This window comes from Meles meles, chromosome 2 (assembly GCF_922984935.1).
Source record: "Meles meles chromosome 2, mMelMel3.1 paternal haplotype, whole genome shotgun sequence".
In the NCBI taxonomy this organism is placed as follows: Eukaryota; Metazoa; Chordata; class Mammalia; order Carnivora; family Mustelidae; genus Meles; species Meles meles.
The window spans coordinates 66,810,274-66,832,046 of record NC_060067.1 but is presented as its reverse complement, the minus strand read 5'-3'; the positions used below and the strand labels follow the sequence as shown (position 1 = coordinate 66,832,046).

Here is a 21,773-nt window from a genome sequence, read left to right as displayed (position 1 = left end):
TATTATTGTTTAAGATGCTGGATGGAGTATGGGAGAGAAAAAAGTGAAGAGAAGTCCCAGGAACATATACGCATCCCAGTGGCCTTCCGCCAATTAGAGAGCATAGCCCGTTGTCATGGCGACCACCCAGAGGTCAGCTGTGGGAGGAAATGCTGTGTGTGTACTAGGCAGGACAGATGCTGAGGACCCAGGAGCAGAGCCACATATCCAGGGTGGGAGCAGGCAGTATTGGTGCCCTCCAGTTGCCTCCCTGATCCGTGCTGTTCGGGGATCGGCAGGGGCTAGCCCAGGGCGGGGCCGGCCTCGCTGACCTGTGCAGAGCAGGGCTGAGAGCCACGGGAGGGCAGATGCTCTGATCACAGCGGGGTCCAAGGCAGGGAAGGGTGTCCATCTGCACATGGACCCGTGAGTCCAGGCCTCGCCCAGCCCCCCATTCCAGCGTCAGCTTTAATCTGAGGTTCATGAAATCCAGTGGATGGACAAGACGTAGGTGGCATTCTCATCTTGTAAAATGGCCCAGAGAATCCACCTAATTTTGGCAAATGCCCCATGGATTTTACTTGAATTTGGCAAGTATGCCCCAAGAACCCTGGACAGAGCTAGGGAGAGAGACTCTCTAATGAATCAGATCTAGTCTTGGACCCCAGGAGCCACCAGTCCGTGGTGGGAGCCTGATGCATCAACCAACATCAGCACTTTGACTTGAAGGAGACAAGACACCCAACCCAAATAATGGAGGGGGCAGGGCAGGTCCCTCAGAGAGGGCGACCTGGACTGAGTCTGGAAGAACCAGAGGTGGAAGCAGGCACAGAGGCCTGGGAGAGAGCAGCAGGTGCCAAGCCCTTGGGCCCCATAAGAAGCTCATCTTGGTAGGCAGCATGGGCAGTGGAGTGAGCCCCTAGGGTAAGCAGGTGCACAAGGGCCCTTGAGGAACAGCTCAAAAATTCTGATCAGGGTCCATCCTGGCTACAAACAACAGGCTTAGGAGTCGAACTCGGGTCTTCTGAGCCCTGCCCAGGGCTCCACGGGGAAGAGTCAGAGGTCTAAGACGTCCAACATTCCGTCTCTCAACCTACACCACAAATGGCAGCATTCACCCCAAGAGCACCCACCAGCTCATGGAGAGCCTCAGAGTCGGGTGGTCAGGGAAGGGGAGGTGGCCTGGGGCTACTGAACCCTGGCCTGCTGGGGGCACAGGAAGGAGAGACCTTGGGGGGAGCAGGCCGGGAATGTCAACCTTGCATTTGGGGACCATAGCGAGGGGTTGTGTCACCTACCCAGAGAGGCTGGCAGAAGATTTGAGCTGGCAGGCAATGTGCCGTAGCTGGGGTTCCAGAGACTGGGGTCCGGCAGAGGGCGATGGTGGGGAGCATAGCTCTGGAGCCCAAGAACCCAGGCCTCTTCCTACCCCACATCCCTGGCTGTGTGACTCTGGGTGAGTTACGTAACCTCTCTGGCTCTGCTTTCAGCATCAGTGAAGGGCAGTAACTAGCTGCCCCCATCGCAGGCTCTTCGTGAGTATTTGGGGAGTAGATAATAAAAGGCTCAAGCCAATGCCATCCCAGGGAGGAACTCACAGTGTTAGCAACTGTGGTTGGCGTTTGTTTGGCGCAAATGTGGGAAGAACGCCCTGGAGGCTCTGGCTGGGTCTAGATGTGAGCAGCGAGGACCTGGACCAGAGTCACCTGGGCTGGAAAGGGACAGCTGGTTCCACCACAGAGAGGGATGTGGGCCCATGCTGACCCTGGACCCTGGTCACTGCAGGACACTGGGGTTGAGCAAAAGGTTTCCTCGGGGTTCAGGTAGAGCCGAGCTGGTGGGGGCAGCCTGACATCTGGCAAGGCCAAGCTGACCTTAATCCCGACAGGGGGTCCTGGTGGGGAGGAGGTGACCACAGGTGTCTGCTCTGGGATGGATGGGGACATTGGCACCCACAACAGGAACACGGGAACTGACACAGATGATCATCCTGCTGTGACAGCTGAGGGGTGTATGGGTCCTGTCCAGCTCCAGGAACTGTTTCAGCCTGCCATGTGCCCCCAGCAGCCCCCTGGAGCAGGGAGCAGCAGCAGAGTGGGAGCAGAAGCCCGGAGCAGTGGGATGATGCTGGAGAAGGCCAGGTCAAAGGAGAGTGAGTGTTCTGGTGGCTGTTCCCTGAGCAAATGCAGTGGCTCTGTGTGCACCCCCCGTGAGCACCTGCCCGGGTCCAGGTGCAGTCCTAGCTCCACCAGGGGTCCTAGCCCAGACAGCCCAACAGGTGTCAGTCACTCTGCTGCTGTATCTCAAGTGGAAATTGCTGAGCGCACGCATGTGTGTGCAACCTTGTGGGAGTGTGAATACCTGTGTGTGTGAGTGTGTAGTGGTTCGGGTGAGTGTGATTATGAGTATGAATGCGTGTTATCACATGGGAGTGTGTACATGTACATGTGTAGGTGTGAGTTTGGGGCTGAGAGCATGTGTGCCAGTGTGGGACTGTGTGTGTGCGTATGAGCAAGTGTGAGGACATGGGGATGTGAACGTGCACTGGTGTGGGGACGGGAGCTTATGTGAGCATCTGTGCTGGTGTGCGGTGGTGGGCGAGAAAGGGAATGTGTTGTGCCTGCACACGTGAGTGTGTGAGAGGGCATGGGCACTTACAACTTGTGCAAGTGTGTGTGCTAGTGTTTGACAGTGGCAGTGAGAGGGTAGAGGTCTGTGAGTGCATATACACCTCTGCCGTAGGCAGCCTTTGTGTGCATGTGCAATATGTGTGCATAAGTGTGACATGGTGTTTGCACGTGCACGTACACACCTACTAGGTGTATATTTAAATGCATGCACACATGCCCATGTCTTATGTGTGTATATATTTTGTGTGTGCACATGCACGAACATGTGTGTTTGCACGCACAATACATGTACGTGTGGCTTTAAGTGCTTGCACATGCCTATTTGCACACACGTGGTTTAGGTGTGCGTACATGTATGCATATGTGTTTATGGGCATGTTTTCACATGCTGTTTGCATACATTCACCCGTGGGTCTGTGTTTGTACACACACGTGCATGTTATTCTTGTGGGTGTGTATGTACGCATATGCATCCAAGAATTTGCATATCCATATACACACGTGTGCATCCGTGTCTGTGTGTGCGTGTGATTTGCATGCGCATATGGATTTGTGTGTGCATAGGTATGTTTAGGCCATGGGCTGAGTCTCACTGTCTGCTGGGCTCTGTGCCGGGCAGGCGAGCGGCTCTACCTGTCTGCTCCTGGGGCTGTCCTATGCAACTGTTTGTACCACTCTGGAGGGTGACAGGCAGAGGCTCAGAGAATAAACTTCCTTAGGACCGTGTGACCTTCTGTGGTGGGGTCGAGGGACCCAGGCCCATGTGACCATGAGGACCCCCTCACCGCTGCCTTTGTCCCTTCACCCCCATTGGATGGAGCCTGGCTCCTGGGCAGGGCCCCGCTGTCCAAGCAGCCACTGGAGAACCTGCTGCCCTCTCGGGGCTGTGAGTCACAGCGCCCTCTGCTCTCTCTCTCTCTCAGGCCAAGCTGGGCGATGAGATTCTTGACTACAGGGACCTGGCTGCTCTTCCTAAAAGCAAGGCCATCTATAACATCGACCGCCCCGACATGATCTCCTACTCGCCATACATCAGTCACTCAGCGACAGGCAGGCAGAGCTGCCATGAGGTACGGCCCCCATGGCAGGTGGCGTGCCCACGGCAGGGGTCGCTTCTGCTTCCTCCCCTTCTGACCCTCAGCCTCCTGTCCCCTCTAATGGCCTGTGCCCATCCCCTATCAAGAGGCCCCAAGGGCTCCACCCCAACCCTGACAGAGGGTCTGCTTGGGCAGGGGAGGAAGTAGGAGACACACTGGTATGAAGGAAAGCTTCCGCCCTCCATGGCTGGCCTGCCTCCCGGCTCATGAATCCCATGTGCTGGTCTGACCACCTGTGGGGACCACACACGATGGACTCCCTAGAGTCCCTCGGGCGCGTCCTTCTCTGGTGACTTGGTTCTCATGGCCTTTCTCCATCTCACGTGGAGTCCGCTGTTGGTTTTCCCTGCTCTTTGGTAGTGTTGAGAATGGAGTGTGGCTGGAGCCTGAGATTTCCTGTGCAGCCGTTCGTAGGGCTGCTGCGAGTGCCATGGAGCCCTGTGGCCGGGGAGGGCCACACGTGCTCGTGGGTGCGGGCTGCTGCTGCCCTCAGTCCTGCTCCCGCAGGTCCCGGAAGTGTCCTCAAACAAACGAGCAGAGCACAACAGCACGGGGCACATGCCAAGTCTGAGCCATGGTCGCCAATGCCACACCCCTCCTGTGGTGCACTGTCTGTGAGCTGGTGGGTCATGCTGTGGCAGCTGAGCGGTGTCCCCACCATCCAGGTCACTGCTTACTCCTCTGGCCTACTCACTGTACAGACACTGGGCTTTCCTGTGTATCCGTGGCCCATGGCCCCACACTGTACGAGCGAGTGTCCCAAGGTGCAGACGAGGACACAGGTTCAGGGGACAGACATGCTGACCTAGGGCTATGCATCTCACCGAGGCAGAGGTGGGACTTGGGCTTGGCTACCCAGCCCTGGTCACTGTGGCCTCCCCGCTGGCTTCCGCCATCCCCCAGGGGTGTCAGAGTCCCCTCACTCCCCCATCTCAGGGCCCTGGGCCTCTCCCCTCTCTAGGTCTTGCTGCAACCTGGTGGGAAGCCGGAACAATGGAGATCTCTAAGGGGGCCCTTCTGTGGATGAATGATGAGGTGGGGACAGGAAAGCCCCAGAAGGAGGGTCAGGCACTGAGCTGAGCAAATGCTGGCCTCAGGGCTAGAGGGCCCTGTTCTCTGGGATGGCGGCCTTCTGGCAGGTGGCCACCAGAGCAGGGGTCCGGAGGGGAAAAGAGCAGCAGGCTGGAGGCTCAGGGAACTACCTTCACCTCTCTGAGCCTCAGTCTCCACTTCTGTGAAACGGGAAGATTGGGGACATTTTCCCTTTCCATTCTGCAGAGAGCAGGAACCCTAAACCCCGAGGTCCCAACAGCCCCTCCTTTTTCTGGGCCCCTCGTCTCTCCTGTCTGGAGAAAACGAAGGTGCTGGCCTCAGATGTTGTTGTCACTGTATGCCCTGAACTGATGGTCTTCCTTTTGGAAAATACATCCTCACGGGAGAACAGTAGGCATCAGGGTGGGCCAGTGTGGAGGGACACTCCAGGCTTGGCCCAAACAAGTGTCCTGGGGACCCCTTTCTTGGAGGGCCATTGACCGTATTTCTCTAAAAAGAAGGTTCTGGAATCCTGCATTGTGTCTTATGGTGGGGTTCATTTCCCATCTGGAGGAGGGTCTGGGTGTGAGGGCGTGTGTGTGCCCCCCCCCCACCAGCGACCTAACAGGCCACTCTGCATGTTGTGTCCCCAGTCCCCGCAGGTACTCTCGCCAACGCTGACGGAGGTAACTGCCTGTCCCCGGCCAACGCCCCCTCCTGTTCATGGCACTGCCACCGGGGTTATAAACATAACCACCCACGGCAACCCTGACGGGGCCTCTGTGGCTCTCAACCATGGGGTCTGGGGCCATGGTCCTCGGTGGCCTGAAACGCCGTCCTGGGTGTCGGTTATTTTTATAATCACGTCTCACCTGCATGTTTCCATGGTGCACCTGTCGGTCCTGCAGTGGCTGACACTTGGGATGTGGCTCTCTTGAGGTCTGGCTCGTGGCTTCCTGGAGATAAAAGGCCCAGGAGCCCGGGTGAGCTTGGGCCCACTCACGATCCTCTAGGCAGGACATACAGAGTGCCTGGGTCCTCGCAGATGAATATTCCAAGAGCATTTCTCTATCCAATAGCATTTCTGGTCTGCAGGCCTGTCTGCCTATTTCTCAGAGCCACTCAGGGGTCTGGACAGGTGCCAATGAGACTCCAGTCTGCATGGGCATCGAACTCTCGGATCCAGGAATGCACCACCCATACCGGACAAGTGGCCATCCATGCTGAGCTTCAAAAACCACATGTGCCTGGCCAGCCCCACGGACAGGCGAAGCGAGGAGATGGGAGGCCTGTGGGATGGCAACTGGTCAGCAGGGAGAGAACGCCCATCGCCATGGGTGGGATAGGCCAGGCGGGCTCAGGGGGAAGGCAGGGGACAGCTGGCGGGTGAGATTCCAGCGCGGGAGCCGGCCTGGCCAGGGGTGGAGGTGGGGGCATGGGCAGGTGTTAGGGTAGTGGCTCAGCTAGTTCTGCTGAAGGACATGCTTTTGGAGGCAGAAGGTCAGCTCAGAAAGCATGAGGGCCATGAGCTTCAGACCAGACTCTCCCCTCTCCTGGGCTTATCCTCGTGCTGGCCTCAGCTTACCGCACGGCAGGCTGCTGGGCTGGGCCATTCCAGGACTCTGACTGGTGGTCTGGGCTGTGGCGGACCAGCAGCCTGCCCTCCCCTGCACCCTGGTGTCATGCCATCTCACGCCACCTGCAGCCTGCTCTGACTGTTCCAAACCATTGTTCGTCCCGTTTGACTGGAGTCTCGTGGGCCAGTGCTTGTGGGTCTGACTCAACTGGGCCTTCGAGCCTGGGAGGGGTGTCTTCTACGTCCCATATCTGGGAGCCCCCTTGTGCGGGAGGCGGGGGGAGAATGCAGAATCTCATGGTTCTCGAGGATCTCAAAAGGTCCTGCTTGTAAGGAGCTTGGGTGGCCGGAAGGATGGGGCTGGAGGGGTGCTGAGGGGTGTAGGGGGAACCCTTTGGGAGCCCAGCCATAGGGAGGGCTGATGGAGACTCTGCCCTCTGGGATCTGGGGGTTCTGGGGTCATGCTCAGGCCACGGGGAGTGTTGGCACAGGGCCCAGCCCCTACCTGGCTCATCCTGGGGTGCCCTGGCAGGTGCAGACGGTGTCATCCTGGGGCCACACTGAGTCAGCTTCTCCGGTCCAGAGGGCCAACACCAGGAGGAGGGTGAATGCGTGGGGGCGGGCAGTGCCCACAGCTCCACTGTTCACCAGGCTGCCTTTCCTCCCAGGGGGATCAGGATGACCGCTCGTACAAGCAGTGCCGGACCTCCAGCCCGAGCTCCACCGGGTCCGTCAGCCTCGGGCGCTACACCCCAACCTCACGGTCCCCCCAGCACTACAGCCGTCCAGGTACTCAGCCCCCGTGGCTTCTTTGACCCCATATCAAGCTGTATTTCTTATTGCTTTCCCTCTTCTGACTCTGTCTCTTCCTTTACACAAACGGAAAAATGATGGGCCGGGTACAGGATGGCCAGCGGGTGATGGGAGAACCTGACCTGGTCACGTGTCCGGGGAGGTTGGCCCCCCGTGTCTGGAGGGGAGGGGAGGACTGCTGTGCAGGCAGCTGGTTACCTGGGTGAAACACACAGGCAGGACTGAGCACTTAGAATCTAGCAAGGGATGCCGGGGAGCTAAAGGGGCATAAATGTGGGCAACCAGAGGTCTGTTAGTGCCGGGCTCACGTGGGGCTGGGGGGTTTGAGCTGTGCGGGCAGTGTCAATGGCCAAAAACAGCTAGAATATCTATTGACACCCTTCACCTATGGCTGGGTTGGTGGCCCCGAAGACCGGCAGCCGTCCCCGTGGGAACGTTGGTGAGAGCTTACTGCCCCCTCCTGGCAAGGGAACACCCAGGGCAGGGCGCTCTCCTTCCCTGGCCCGCTGCCTTCCCTGCCTGGCACCCAGCTATGTATCGCTTGCCCTTAGCTCTGAAAACTCACCATTGGTCTCAGTGTGTCCAAGGCCCAGGGACACTCCACGTGCACACTGCCTTTGTGAGGGACTTTTGCAAGCTGCTTCCTCCATGGCCAGCTGCTGCATGACTCCATGTCCACATCCACAGGCTACAGCTCTAATTTTCACGGCCTTTGTGGAAAAATCAACTCATTCATCTGCAAAGTTATTTTTGTCCACTCCCTGCAATGTTCTTGGAACATCCTGCTTAATAAGTGGAGAATGGATGGATCAGTGTGTGAGTGTGTGAGCCAGGGGTATGCAAGGGTGTGTGTAAGTGTGTGAGCCAGGGGGTGTGCAAGCATGTGTGCAAGTGTGTAAGACAAGGGGTGTGCAAGTGTGTGAGAGCAGGGGTGTGTGTCAGTCAGGGGTGTGCAAGTGTGAGCCAAGGGGTGTATGAGTGTGTGTGAGTCAGGTGTATGCAAGCATGTGAGCTGGGGTGTGCAAGTGTGTGTAGGTGTGAGTCAGGGGTGTGTGAGTGTGTGTGAATGAGCCAGTGAGTGTGTGAGCCAGGAGGCATGTGAATATGAGTGTGTATGTGTGAGTGAGTCAGTTAGTGTGAGTGAGCCACGGGGTTGTGAGTGTGTGTGTGAGGGAGCCAGAGGTGGGCAATGTGAGTGAGCCAGGGAGTGTGTGAGTGAATGAATGAGTAAGCGAGAGAATGAATGTGTGAGTGAATGAGTGAGCAAGTGCATGAGTGAGGGAGTGTCTGAGTGAGTGAGCAAGTGAGTGGGTGAGCAAGTGTGTGAATGAGTGTGTGAGTGAATGAGTGAGCAAATGAGTGAGTGAATGAGTGAATAAGTGAGGGAGTGTGAGTGAGTGAGCAAGCAAGTGGGTGAGCGAGTGTGTGAGTGAATGAGTGAGCAGGTGTGAGAGTGAACGAATGGATGAATGACTGACGAGCAAGCAGGCAAGCAGGTGAGTGAGGGCTGAAGGGCGGTCCACCTCCCCAGGCGTCCTCTCCGAGGGCTCCTCTCCTGATCCCCCATCCCGAAACCCCGACCCCCGACTCCTGGCTCAGCTGGGCTTGTTGGCTGTGCCTGGCCAGGTGCGGCCCCCAGGGAGCTGAGATGTGGGTCTCGGCGGGACAAGGCCTGGTGCACACCCACCCCGCTCTAGCCAGCTGCTGTCAGCTGTCTCAGAGGCCAAGGAGCCCCCGAGTGGAAGGACAGGCCGGGGCTCAGGGCCGGGGCTGCCACCCTGTCCCTCAGGTGGCTGGGCTTCCTTGCTCAGAACCGGAGCAAGACTGATCTAAAGCGTATCTGCTGAGTCCCCCTTGGCTGCCTCAAAAAGGTGTCCCTTCCTCAGGAGAGGAAGCGCAAATGTTCCTAGCGGAGTGGGGCCTAGGAATATTTGGTGGCTGTGCGGCCAGTGGGCCTGGGGTGGACTCTGACTTGCTCTCTGTCGCCCGCAGCTGGTACTGTGAGTGTTGGTACCAGTAGCTGCCTGTCCCTGTCCCAACACCCAAGCCCTACATCCGTGTTCAGACATCATTACATCCCCTACTTCCGAGGTAAGGTGCGCAGTGCCCGGGCCGCGGGCACGCGCAGGGCGTCCAGCCACGCGTCTGTGTCTTGCTGTCCTGTGTCCGCCGCATGGCTTCCCCGAGCCCTGTGTCTCTGCCCGTGCTCCCTGCTGTGTGTCTCGTGGGTCCAGCCCCGTTTCTGTCGCTGTGTCAGTGTTCCTGGGACGAGGACGTAGGAAGCTTGCTGTGGGAAGGAGTGAGTAGTGAGCACCTGAGTGAAAGCCGTGGGGCAGGAGGCTAGGATCTCCCCCATGCTCAGCCTGGGGCCTCGTTTCTGAAACCTTCCCCTGTGACCCCTTTTGATTTCCCACATCGGCTCCTCGGAGCACAGGGACCACTTGTAGCCATTATCAGGGGCCAAAACAGAGCAGGCTGTGACTTGTCTATGGCCTAGGGGCTCACAGTGGCTGGGGCCGGAGGCACACCCTACACGGGCTCCAGCTCCTGCCCCTTCCCAGGCCGTGGACCCACCGGCCGTCCACATCCCTGCACAGATATCATAGGCCAATCACACCAGGAAAATGGTCACACTCATTTCCCATACATTACGGACTGCTTGTGTCCCCAGGATCTGTACATTAAAGCCCTAACCGCCCTGGGATTGCATTTGGAGATGGGGTCTCTGGGAGGCCATCAGCATCATGTGAAGTCATTAAAGTGAGGCCCTGATCCCGTAAGATCGGTGGCCTTACAAGAAGAAGAACAGACACGGGAAGAGCTCTTGCCCTCTGTGTGTGCTCAGAGGAAGGTCCCCACGGTCATGCGAGGACAAGGTCGCCATCTGCCAGCCAGGAGCAGTGCTCCCACCGGAAACCAAGCCCTGCCCCACTTTGGTCTGGGACTTGCAGCCTCCAGAACAGTAAGAAATACGTGTCTGGCACGTTGTTATGCAGCACGAGCAGCCTGAGATGCCGCAGAAAGATGCTCTGGCGTTAGAGGAAGCCGCAGCGATGTTCTCACTGATGTCCCCAGAGAGCCGCTGAGCCCCCATTCTGTACAGATGCCGAGTGGGACATGTCCTCTCGGTGGGACATATCCTTCCCAATGGGGCCGGGAGGCGAGACGAGTTCAGCTGGCTCGTGCCCCCATCTGACGGTCTTAGATGGGGCTCTTGGCACCTGTGCCTTCCCTTCCGTACATCACTGTTACCTGCTTTGCGTGTCCCCCCCAACCTCGGTCTACAGAGAGCCGAGCCCCCGAGGGACCCAACAGCTCACAGTCTGAGTCTTCTGGACATATCGTCTCTCTCGAGAAGCAGCGAAGCCCGACATGGTGCATCCCGTGAGTGGACGCAGCCTGCAGGGCCTTGGGACACGTGTCTGGGTGGCCCGTGCATGTCCTGTGAACAGAACGTACACTCCCTGCAAACCAGGGGGAATTTGGCTAATGACCAGGTCACAGCAGGTCACAAAGGAGATGCCTCTTCTCCCTTCACTAACTGGTCCGCGGGCCCCTGGCTTCACTCCCACCCGCCATGGTCCTGCTTTGGATGGGGCTGTCCTGCTGGGGGCTCTGGAAGAGGGGTGGCCCAGAGGCAAGGCCCAGCCACGGGGTACTTACTGTCTCTGCTGTGGTGGTAGCCATGCTGTCCCAGCAGCTGCCCATGAGCTGGCTGGACTGCATGGGGACCCACTCTGGCCGAGACGAGTCCAGGCTGGGTCTGGGACCAGAGCAGACATGGCAACCCTGTCCTCCGTTGCTCCCTTCTGACCCTCTACCCTCAAGTTCTTATCCCTCCAGGGTGAGGAATGCCAGCCTGTGCCCTCAGCCAAGGGCAGGCCCTGGGACAGTGTCTCAGACCTATAGCCAGCCCGCTCCAAGCACATCAGGGGAAGCAGCATCCCCTTCTCACCCCAGGAGGGAGGGCCATGGGGGAGCACAAGGAGAGACAGCCGTGTTGCCATTGGGCCTCTCCTGATGGCATCCTTCACATCTTTAGCTCCTCTAGGTGGAGATTACTCTCTGAATGCTGCTGTGGGGGGAGGGCTCCCGAAGGAGAGGCTTGCCCTCACCCCAGCCCTCACCCAGCTGGTTGCTGACAGGGGCCCCTTGCTTTCCTTCTCTCTCCTCACTGGACCCCCACCCCAGACACACTTTCCTCCCGCCATGTCTCAGTGCCCAAGACCCCCCCTCTACCAAGATGGACAGGCAGCATCTGTGTTAGTGGCAGTCATTTGCACTTTAGTATGAATTACATACCCGAGGATGTTTCCTGAGGCAGCGTAAGGTTTAAGCCTGGCCTCTCACCTGTTAAGGAGCGGGCAGGTATGGAGGGTCAAGGGGAGATGGTGTTGCCAGGACCCCTTCGCTGGGCAGGTGCCGCTTACTCACCAGCGACCTCCTTCCGCCACAGCGGGAGGGGACGGGACCAGAGGGATAGGGCTGCCAGGGCAGAGCCTCAGGTCAGGGCCGGCTTCCCATCCACTCATGGTGCCCCAGAGGCAGCTCTTTATCTCGTCCTAGTCCCGGAGCCATGCACTATGCTGGGTGGTTGTGGTCAAGGCTCAGACAGCCCGCAGAGATGTGCTGCACACGCGAGAACCCACGCACGGCTCACTCATCATCCTTAACATGCCCTTGCGTGCAGACCAGAGCTGGCTTTGCTTCTGGCCTCCTTGAGAGGACTTGGCAGGAGCCGACCCACGGCAAAGCTGGGACGATTGAAGAGCAGAATGAGTAATGGGACACTGGACTGTCACCCAGCCAGCGAGATGAGGGCCCACAAGTCCACGCTGACATAGATAAATGAGTAAATGAATAAATGAAGAAGGGACAAATGTCCCAACCAAGAGAGCTCCCAATGACTTATGGGGATATGCCACCCTCAAGGAGGGCCCCCCCAGTTCCCAGGCGTGCGTGGGTTACGGTGACCTCCCCACTAAGGGCATGGCATGGGAGTGCTGGGGGTGGGGACTGGGGGCGGGGAAGCCTGGCAAAGCCCACCTCGGCCAGGGGGTCAAGGTCACCAATGCAGTGACCGGTCACGTCGATGGCAGGTGCCCTTGACCTGATGGGATGGGCGGGCACTGTGCCCCCGGGGTCTTCCTCCCAAGAACCCACGATCCCCCACTGATCACAAGAATAACCAGAGCAGTCCTCATGGAGGGACGCCACACGGAACACCGGCCAGGACTCCTCATGAAAATCATCGCAAACCAGGGATGTCTGAAAAATCGTTGCGGCCCAGAGGAGCTTGGGGAGATGGGACGGCTGCATGTCACGTGATGTCCCCGGACCGGATCCTGGGTGGGGGAGGGGATGTGAAGCCTGAATGAAGGGTGGCCTTCAGCCAACACCAAGGCAATGATGCCCGCAGTGACGTGAGCTGTTCGCCGCAGAGAGACAGGCAGCAGAGGCCACTCGGACTGCCTGGAACCCCTGCAGCCTGGACCACTTGCTTCCACTGTGGGAAGGAGCCCCTCCCCCCCCCACCAGTAGAGGTCAGGATTGGACCTCCTTCCTGAGCTCCTCCAGAAGCCATGAGAGCCTGGTCTGCAGAGGCCTCCCTTTAAAGTCCAGCCCGGCCCTCCTTAGGTTTCCCTGCATCCGTGGCCACATCTGTGGCTTGGGGTTTTACTGCTGAGGCCCAGGAAGGAAGCTGGCCACCCGGGGACCTGGCCCTGGCACCGCCCCCCAGCCCTGTCCCTCCTAGAGAAGGGAGCCAGGGAGCCGTGAGTCCTGCGGGGATGCTGTGGGCATTTCCGTGAGCTTCTGGGAGCTGATGTGGACAAAGCACTGTATGGGGCCCTGGACGGAGTGGGGTTGGGGGCAGTGGGGCTGGGGCTTGATGTTAGCTGTGTGTTTTATTACAATGAAGTAACCCAGTGAGTCCAGACAGGGGAATGGCCAGCAGTGACCTGGGTTTCCCACAGAGGCTTTGCACTGGGCCATGACCCCAGAAGGGTTGTGACAAGTGGGAGGCATTGCACAGGGGATTCTCGTGGGAGTGGGGAGGGAGGCTGGGAGGAAGGGGTGCCAGGAAAGATGTCTCAGCCTGGGACCAGGCCTGGCAGACTTTGGTGATCTCTGTACCGCTGGGTGGCAGGTGTGGGTGCGTGTCATGGGCCACTGTTTCTGGGTCTGTGTCCCCAGCTGCCCCTGGGTCTCAGGCCCCGTGAGAACCTGCACTGGGGGTGCTCCCCCACACAGAGGCTGATGCTTGGGCTGTAGGAGGACACAGCACTCTAGGCTTGGGGACTGGGGGCCAGGTGCCCTGCCGTATATCCCATCGTCTGCAGCCACGTGGGTGGGAGCTGGGTGCATGAGGGCACGTGACTTCTAGGCAGAAGGAAGTGAGCCATTCGAAGCCTCCTGGATTCACCAGGCTGTGCCTGGGGCACACCTGGCTTCGTGCTGACCCCCGGAGTGGGCAGTCCTCAGCTCTTCCGGAGCCTGTGCAAGGAGATTGTTTAAACTTCTGCCGTGTTTCTCCACCCTTGAGCATGGATCCCGTCTCAGCCACCATTGCCAGAAACAATCAGTGATCTGCGGGTCCCTTTACGTGCACATGGGGATGGTTTCCTTCAGGGGCTCAGACATGGCCTGAAGTCTCCTGCCCTTCAGGGAACTGCAGGAAGGGGCCTGGACCAGTGTGGGGCTCTGGAAGGGTTGACGCTGCAGGGAGGCCCGGGCTCAGAGGAAGGCAAGGTTCATGCAGCGATGCAGGGCTGGGAGTTCCATCAGCGCTCACAGGCGGAATTGATGCCCAGTGCAGGAGGATGGATGCTCTGAGCTGTGGTCAGAAGCCCCATTTGGGGTCTCAGCCTGATCTGGGCTGCGGATGGGGGCTTGCTCGGGCTGGGTGCCCTCCTCTGCCCCTACGTGCCCTCCAGGGTTCCCAGTGCACCCGACGCAGGCAAGAGCACGCTCTGAGCACACATCTAGTCCCAAGGGAGGGCTGTCCTTGCCGGGTCAGCTCAGGGCCCTGCCGCTTGGAGCTGCAGCTCGCAGGGGCTCCTTCCAAGCCAGGAGGGCCCCCGCTTTGCCAGACTATAATCCAAGGTAGCAGAGAGTTTCCTGAGGCTGAGGGCAGAGGAAACGAGACGTGCCTCAGGAGTGTCTTGCTAAAATGAATCATAAACCTCATCATCCAAAGTGTTTGATGCCCATTGCATTCTGTCTATCATGTCGTTCCTTAAATAGGTATGTGTAGGGCATGGGGTGGGGAGGTCACCCGGGGAGACTACTAAATTTGTGACTTGATAATCCAACCTTGTTCAGAACAGGAATTACAAATCCAGATGGGATGAGAAATTAGAGCCAGAATCAGAGAATTCCTCTCATTGAATTTGCCGAAAGTAGCTTTATTTAGGAGCCTAGCAGCTAATGAATACCAACTTGCTCTTATTCTCTAGCTGGTTAAATTTTACTCAGTGACCCTTAGGGACTGATTTTGTAATCCTATTCTGAATGACTGATTTGCGGATCCTCCAAGAAAATGGCATCTTTTTTACATAAGGATACTGAGGGAGGGAGGCTTTCATTTTTGGTGAATTTGCCATTTGCTGGATTCAAGCTCCAGTCGGGGCTCAACGGCAGACCAGCTGTGCACCCCGAGGAGAGTGGGGGTCAGCCCAGAGCCCAGCCGACCTTCCCGTGAACTGGCAACCGCAGGACCTTTGCTCTTAGAGCCACTAGTGCTTGCAAAAGGGGACATTTGAAAGAGTCCACTCGAGGTTGGATTAACAAGCCGCGGGGTCCAGTCTGGAAGTGTCGACAGGGGGCCGCTCCCTTCCCTGGTTAGAGTGTCTGCAGGGCTCCACCAGCCGGGGGAGATGGGCTTCCTGGGAACCAGCATTCCTGCTTGACCTACTTTCCTTTGCCTTCCCCTTCCTCCCTTCTGCCTGTCTTTGCTCTTCCGTCTGGAGGCAGTGAAAGTGGTCGGAGCACCCCCAGCCTCTCGGTGCTCTCAGACAGCAAGCCTCCCCCCTGCACCTACCAGCAGGCGCCTCGCCATTTCCACGTCCCAGGTAGGCACCCAGGATGCGTGATTGGGCTTGCCACGTAGAGTGCCCGATTGTACGGAATTGCTATGACTCCCAAGCCTCTCGACCACCCCCTCCCCCAATTCTGAGGGTTTGCATGTCCCCCCACTGGTGTGTGTTGGAGTTTCCCCCAAAGCCACACAAACACCAGGGAGCCACTTTGGCCCTCCTGGGAATGTGCTGGAGAGAAGGCTCTGTCTGATGGGCTACCCACTCTAGCCTCCTCCCTCGCCACTCCCCTTGAATTAGGTTTTGGCTTCGGGCTGGGGCTGGGGAACTCTTGGTCTGAGGTGTGGGTCCCAGAAGTCAGTCCCTGTGAGCCTCTCTGGCCGTGTGGAATCTGGTGGCTGATGGCTGCTTTGGAGAAGCAGCGGAATGGAAACGGGTGTGCTCGCTCACCCCGCTCTTCTCCTCTTCTCTCTCTTCTTTCCCAGACACTGGCGTAAAAGATAACATCTATAGGAAACCCCCTATCTACAAACAGCATGGTACAGTCGGATTTCCTCTGCTGCGTGTTCCCTGCATGCCTGTTGCCACCCCTTTGCTTCTGGATGCTTCCTTTCACTGTGTTCTGAGCGGGGATGGGGAGGCACCGCGGGCAGCCTGAGTGGGAAGGACAGGTTGGCAACTGGGCTCCCAGGAGCCTCTGCGTCAGAGACCACGGCAGGGAACTCTGAGTCTGGACCGTTCCGTGTGCTCTAAAGCTGAGGCAAGCACACGTCTACAGGCTTGGGGTGGGAGTTCCTCAGTGACAGTGGGTTCCCAGGGTTTCTGTAATGCCCCTTGGAGGGAGGCAGCCAGGCTGACATCAGCCAAGGTGCTGGGGGACAAGGCTTCCTGGACCCCAATGCAACCCACCCGGGATTTTGGAAAACAGAACAAACCAGGTGTAGTCATTCATTCCTGGGTTTTAGGACTTTCTGAGGAGGGAATGAATAGCAAGCCAGCAGTCAGAGAGCTTTATCGCATCAGCGAGTATGGGCTGGACAGGTCTGGCGGTGAGGGGGTCTCTCAGCCCCTGGTTTCCCTCTCCAAGGTGACTGCCCACCTCCGCTCTGCCCTATCGGCCTGGGACAGGGGCTCGGGTGGCAGGTGGCTGGAACCACAGAGCAGGAGCCAGAAGGCTCTGGGTCTCCCTCTGTTTCTTGGTGGAATTTCTGGGTGTTTTGGGGCATGGGGCTTCATCATCCTGAGCCTCCGTTTCCTCTTCTGCAAAATGGGACCGACCCATCTACCCTGCCCTCTTCACAGGCTGGTTATGGACCAAATGAAATAATGAACGTGGAAATGGGCTCTAATCTGTGAAGTGCTGTGCATATGATGGGGGGATGGGAAGAGGGATTCCCGTATTTAAAGTTCTTGTCTGGAGACACCCAAAGAAAATAGTCACGTCCCCCGTCCACAACTGCACCACTGTTACGAGCAATCCTATAAAAGCATGCTTTCTGTGACTTACTGATCCATCGGTGGTCTGATTATACAAACAGGATTTCTGGTTTTTCCTTGAGGGTAGTAACCCCTGTGCCTTGTGCATTTCTTCCTCGTCCCAGGAAAGAAAGGAATGGATTAAACTCTTGGGTTCCCAGAAGGCAGTGACCGTTACCATTCCCACTAATCTGGGGAAGCTTGGAGCTCAGATGTTCTGGAGGGATCAGAGAGGGGTGGGCTGGTGAGATGCTAGGCCCTTAGAGGTTATCTGGACTAGCCCCTCGTTGTTACAAGTGGAGAGACCAAGGCCCAGCTGAAGGAAGGAGCAGCCGCACTGAAGGCTGTCTTACCATCATGGTGGCCGTGTTCACGCCTGCGTGGGAAGGTGTGTGTCCTGTGCTTGTCACAGTGGCGTTGGCTGACTTGGCTTTTGTTAACCTCAAACATGGAATTCACACACGTTGTATAGGAGGGGCCATCCTCTCAGGAAGCAGAGGAAACAGTCAATCAGATCATGAAATTGCTCAGCAGCCTCCGAACCGGCCAGATCTAAGACAAAGAGCTTCCAGCCCCGAGATCTTTGACTAACTAAATCGTCCCCTGGAGAGACATTTTATTTTACGTTATCAGCGTGAATCCTTGTGTTGTTGCTTTTAACCTGGATATGGAGGCCTGTCCCATCCAAAGGCAAGGGAATTCCTGCAGGACTGAATGCTGAGCAAGACTCAAGGCCGTTTATCATTTCAGAAATCTGCTGTCCCGATTCTTTTAGCAAATACACTTTCCCAGAGTGCCTGCTCTCCACCCAGCATCTAGCGGCAGCCGGGGCGGGGGGGGGGGGGGGGGGGGGGGGTGGTGGTAAATGCAACCACACCCCTCCCTTCGGGAATGGGAATGGGCTGTGCAAGTTTCTCAGCACGCGTGTGTCCTGTCCTTCCCCGGGTGTCCTCAGGGAACTCTCCAGAGATAACGTTTGTGTTAGGATGTCTTTGGCCCCTGATATATTGGAGATGTTTTGATTTTACAAGATTTCCCCCATTCCAGGCAGAGCATGTCCTGTCAGAAGTGTGTGTGTGTGTGTGCACACACGTGTGAGCACGCATGTGCCAGCATGTGTGTTGTGAGATTGTGCATGTGTGAGTGTGTTTGTGTGTAAGATCGCACTGTGTGAGAACATGCATGAGTGTGAGCATGTATGAGATTGTGTGTGTGAGCGTGTGAGAGCATGTGAGCCTTGTGTGTGTGCGTGTGTGTGAGCACGAGCATGCGTGTATGATGCATGTGCTTGTGTGCACACACACACTCAACAAAGTCACCACCCTGTTGTCTCTCGGGGAGAGACTCCAGAAACTTTTACGCTGACGTCCACCCGTCTTGAGATCGTGTGGGCGAAGATGTCGCATTACTGAACCACTAACTAATTGAAGATAATATGTCCAACCAGTTTAAAAAGCATAGTATCTAATTAATTCATTTATTTTCCAAAGCCCCATCTCCAACTCACACATAGTTCTTAATCAGCATCACTCTTTTCTGGTGCCTGCATCCGTTCCCGTTATGGGGACATGAGCTCCAGCGGTGAGGTGGCCCAGCCTCACGGTGGGGCACTAGTGTGGAGGATGAGGGGGTCCTCGCCTGAGCAGCTGCTGCAAGGACACCCCTATTCTGTGCAGGCGCTCGACAGCTGCCAATGTGTCCCCTGCCAGCCTGCTCTGGGTTCGGTACCCCTGCGGATGAGGAGCCCAAGGCTGGGGCCAAGAAGTGGCTGCTCTGGGCTCCACTGGGACTTGTCCACCCGACCCCCAGCCCCTGACCCTTCTGCTCTCGCTGTACAGCATTTAGGGCCCAATAGTATGCCTTGTACTATATTAGTTCCAGTCAGCTTACTTATGATTTAATGGCTTTTTGAAAAAGTAGCAAGAAAAAAAAAGGAAGGAAGGAAGCAAGAGGAAGTGAATGGAAAATTGAAAACAGTGAGGAGCAGGACAGGACGGGAGCAGAAGAGGCCTTTCCTGCATAGTCAGGGGCAGACATAGGATAGGTAGGGAGCAGCGGGACGCAGAGTGCACATGGAACTGGGGTATGGTGGTGCTTCCAAGCCGTCTGCAGGCGCTCACGGGTGGGGGCCCCCTGACGTTGGTGAAGCAGGTGCGGCTCCTGCCGTGGCCGCTCCCTGTCTCCTCCCTCAGAGCGGGTTTGAGGCTGCCTTGCCATAAGGTTTTGTAGGAGTTGGCTGGGGCCTCACTGATGTGGAGGCGCAGAGCAGGAACATGCCAGTAGTAGATCCCCTCAACACAGGGATGCTATGCTAGGTTTCAGACTGCTCGAAAGGGATTCCAGGGAAAACCAGAACCCCTCCCCCCACACCAGCCACAAAGCTGTGTCCGGATGCAGGGACAGGGCTGTAGCTGTGTCATTGGTAAGCAAAAGGCAACTTGGCAGCAATGGCCGTGGGAGTGGATGCCAGGGCCCCGGAGGCCGGAGAGGGCAGCTCAGCCCTGCACCTGCATCCGCCTGCTAGTGTAGGGGTGCTCTCTCCGTCCTCCCCTGCAAATTCATTAGTACATGCTCCCTGATGTAAGACGGGAAGCAGCCACCTCTCACGGGACTCTCTGGGATTCCTCCGTGGTCGGGTATAGTCTCATCTTGGTTTTGGGGTCCTGTCTTGGGGCGGGAGGAAAGGGAAAGGCAGGTGGGTTGAGGGTCCAGAAAGAACATCAGAGGCCAACCAGTCTCCTGGGGACGCCCCCAAAAGAGGTCCCCTGGGGTCTCCCTGAAGGGCTCCTCATGGCAAACACATTCCAGGCTCAGAGGCACAGCCTCGTTTGCTGGAACAGACATACTCAAGCCAGTTTCCTGGGTCATCCTGAATCGATCTGTCGTCTCCCAACTCTCTGAAATGCCAGGCTGCCAGCTCGCCTCAAGGCTGTTCTCTGTTCATTCCTGTTTTTCAGACCTGGGTCCCCCAGTGTGTTACAGCATCTACACGCATTACCCCACGGGAGCCTCGCAACTCAGAGCGGGGGCGGGTGGTGGGTGTCATTTGCCCATTTTACAGATCAGGAAACTGAGGCTCAGAGCTGTTCAGGAGGCAGGCTGCAAATAATGCCAAGTGCTGAATACCTGTATTTTCCTACCCCTGCTCCCACGTCTGGGCATCTGTCGCGTGTGCCGTGGGCTGGCATGTTTGGCCTTTGGAGAGCCCTTGGTGATTGGGGGAAGAATATTTGCAAAGGAAACTTGCTTATCCTGGTGGGATAGCTTCCTCATCAGGTGGGGGGCGCATTTCTTGAGCCCCGAGGTCTCTCTGCCGCCATAAGTGTCTGACCCAACTGGTCACCCACAGCTGCGTGAAGTGCTCGAACCCAGGGTGGCCTCTGGGCCCTGTGACCCAGAGGGCTGGGATTTCATATCCCAAAGATCCCTTTGTTGTCTTCATATTTGTAAATTGCCCCCACTGTAGTGGTCCATTTGGAGGCCATTGAGGGCTCCTCAGGGGTGTGTCCACTGACTCCCACCAGCACTCCGAGCCTGAGAGGCTCCTCTGGGTTGGACAGTGGCTGTGCTCTGCAGCTCCAAGTCCCCGCTGGCCTGATTGTCCCCAGAGCTTGCTGGACGGTCGCCAAGGGTCACAGTGAACGTATAGCCAGATGCTCAGGGCACTGCTGCCTGGCGACCACCATTGTCGGTGCAACGGGTGAGCCCTCGGCAGTGGGCACGCATCCGTCCTGCCCGTGCCTCTGTCCATCACGACGCCCCTTGCGCAGGCTCCCTGTAATTTTGCCTTTGCCCGTGGAGAGAGCAGGGTTTTTATTTTCGCACTGGAAAAATCATGGTCTCTCCTGGAAGAAGGAGAAACAGCCATTGGGAGTAACAGAATGTCCACGTATCCAGAACGCTCTTCAACTGTGACCTTATCTTGTCAAGGTCCTGTAGCCCAATCCCCAATTTCCAAGCTCTCGGGCCTGATGTCAGTCTTGTCCTTGGTGGTGCACAAGGCAGGGTGTTCCAAAAGGCTTGAAGGTCCAAACCCTCCGCAGGCTGCAGGTAAGAAGCCCATCCCTGGCGTGTCCCTACTGTGGCCTCAGTCTCCGTGGCGGGTGGGGAAGGGGCCCGGGGTCTTCCTTCCATTGTTCCATGCACGGGGTCCGTGGCTTCATAGGGGAAGTCCTCACATGGGCGCTGAGTGCCGTCATATGCCCCTCGTGTGATGGGCTTGATCGTACTGGCTTGGGGATAACACTGGCCTCTCGGGGTGACCACCCCACCCCTGCCACCAAAAAATATGCCAGTGGAGACTATAAAAGGTGGACTTCTCGGCCCCAGATAGCGTTCTTGGCGGGCACAGCGTGGCAAAGTGAGCTTTCGTTCCTTCCAGTCCCTGAGGTCACCTCTGGCTGTGGATCGTACCTCCTTTCTGTCTCTTCATGGACTTTCTCAGTGGCAGAGCTCGCTGACTGTTCTGTTTTGTGGGCAGCAGGCAGTGAGCGGGGCAAACGGGGGGTACATTGGAGACAGAGCACCTGGGTTCACAGGTCAGCCTCTGCCAACCCCCCGTGCACGGCCTTCAGCAAGGCCTGTCGTGTCTCTGAGCCTCAGTCTCCCGATCTGAGAACGGGGTGGTGTGGGGATCAGCGGGGGTGCACCCAGCTGAGCTGGACCCATCAAGCACTGGGGACCAAGCCCTCCTGATCTTTTGGAGTTCGACTAGAAGAGTAGAGCATGTGTTCTTAAAAATCCCAAGCTCCTAAACACATGGTGTGATCTCGGGGCAGGGGGGTTGGGGGGGCTGGGGTTTTACGACCGCGTCACTTCACATACCTGCTCTCGGTCTGAAGACCCATCCTGAGAGAGGGTGCATGGCCACCGCCTGCGGGGCTCCCGTGGGATGCTTCCCTGGCGCATCCCTCTCCCTGGCCCTGCAAAAGCTCTTGTCCTGTTGACCTTGGCTTGATTCCTTTCTGTTTCTGAGCACGAAGGGAAGCGGGAACCATGGCGGGCAATGCCCAGGGAGCTGGTGTATCTCCTTGACGGGCCACCTCTTCCCTTCCAGCCGCCAGGCGACCGGATGGCGAGGATGGAATCTTCGAGCAGGATAACAGGAAGGTAAATTCAGGGGCAGGTCTGGTGG

General features: G+C 57.5%; 1 protein-coding gene across 16 annotated transcripts in view; it reads left to right on the top strand.

The window, feature by feature from the left end:
• The window catches only part of ABLIM2 (actin binding LIM protein family member 2), a 134,455-nt gene that overhangs the window by 83,200 nt on the left and 29,482 nt on the right, over positions 1-21,773 (top strand). For 3 of the 16 annotated variants that reach the window (XR_006816403.1, XM_045989814.1, XM_045989786.1), the window contains exons 10-17: positions 3,533-3,679; positions 5,392-5,424; positions 6,983-7,103; positions 9,120-9,218; positions 15,098-15,199; positions 15,649-15,702; positions 20,570-20,689; positions 21,696-21,748. Coding sequence is in view for 15 of the 16 variants with exons in the window: in XM_045989814.1 (XP_045845770.1) it covers positions 3,533-3,679; positions 5,392-5,424; positions 6,983-7,103; positions 9,120-9,218; positions 15,098-15,199; positions 15,649-15,702; positions 20,570-20,689; positions 21,696-21,748 (729 nt within the window). In the remaining variant the exon portion in view is untranslated. The remainder of the gene's footprint in view (positions 1-3,532; positions 3,680-5,391; positions 5,425-6,982; positions 7,104-9,119; positions 9,219-15,097; positions 15,200-15,648; positions 15,703-20,569; positions 20,690-21,695; positions 21,749-21,773) is intronic. The other 13 variants (XM_045989848.1, XM_045989824.1, XM_045989871.1 and 10 more) reach the window with 8 other exon arrangements.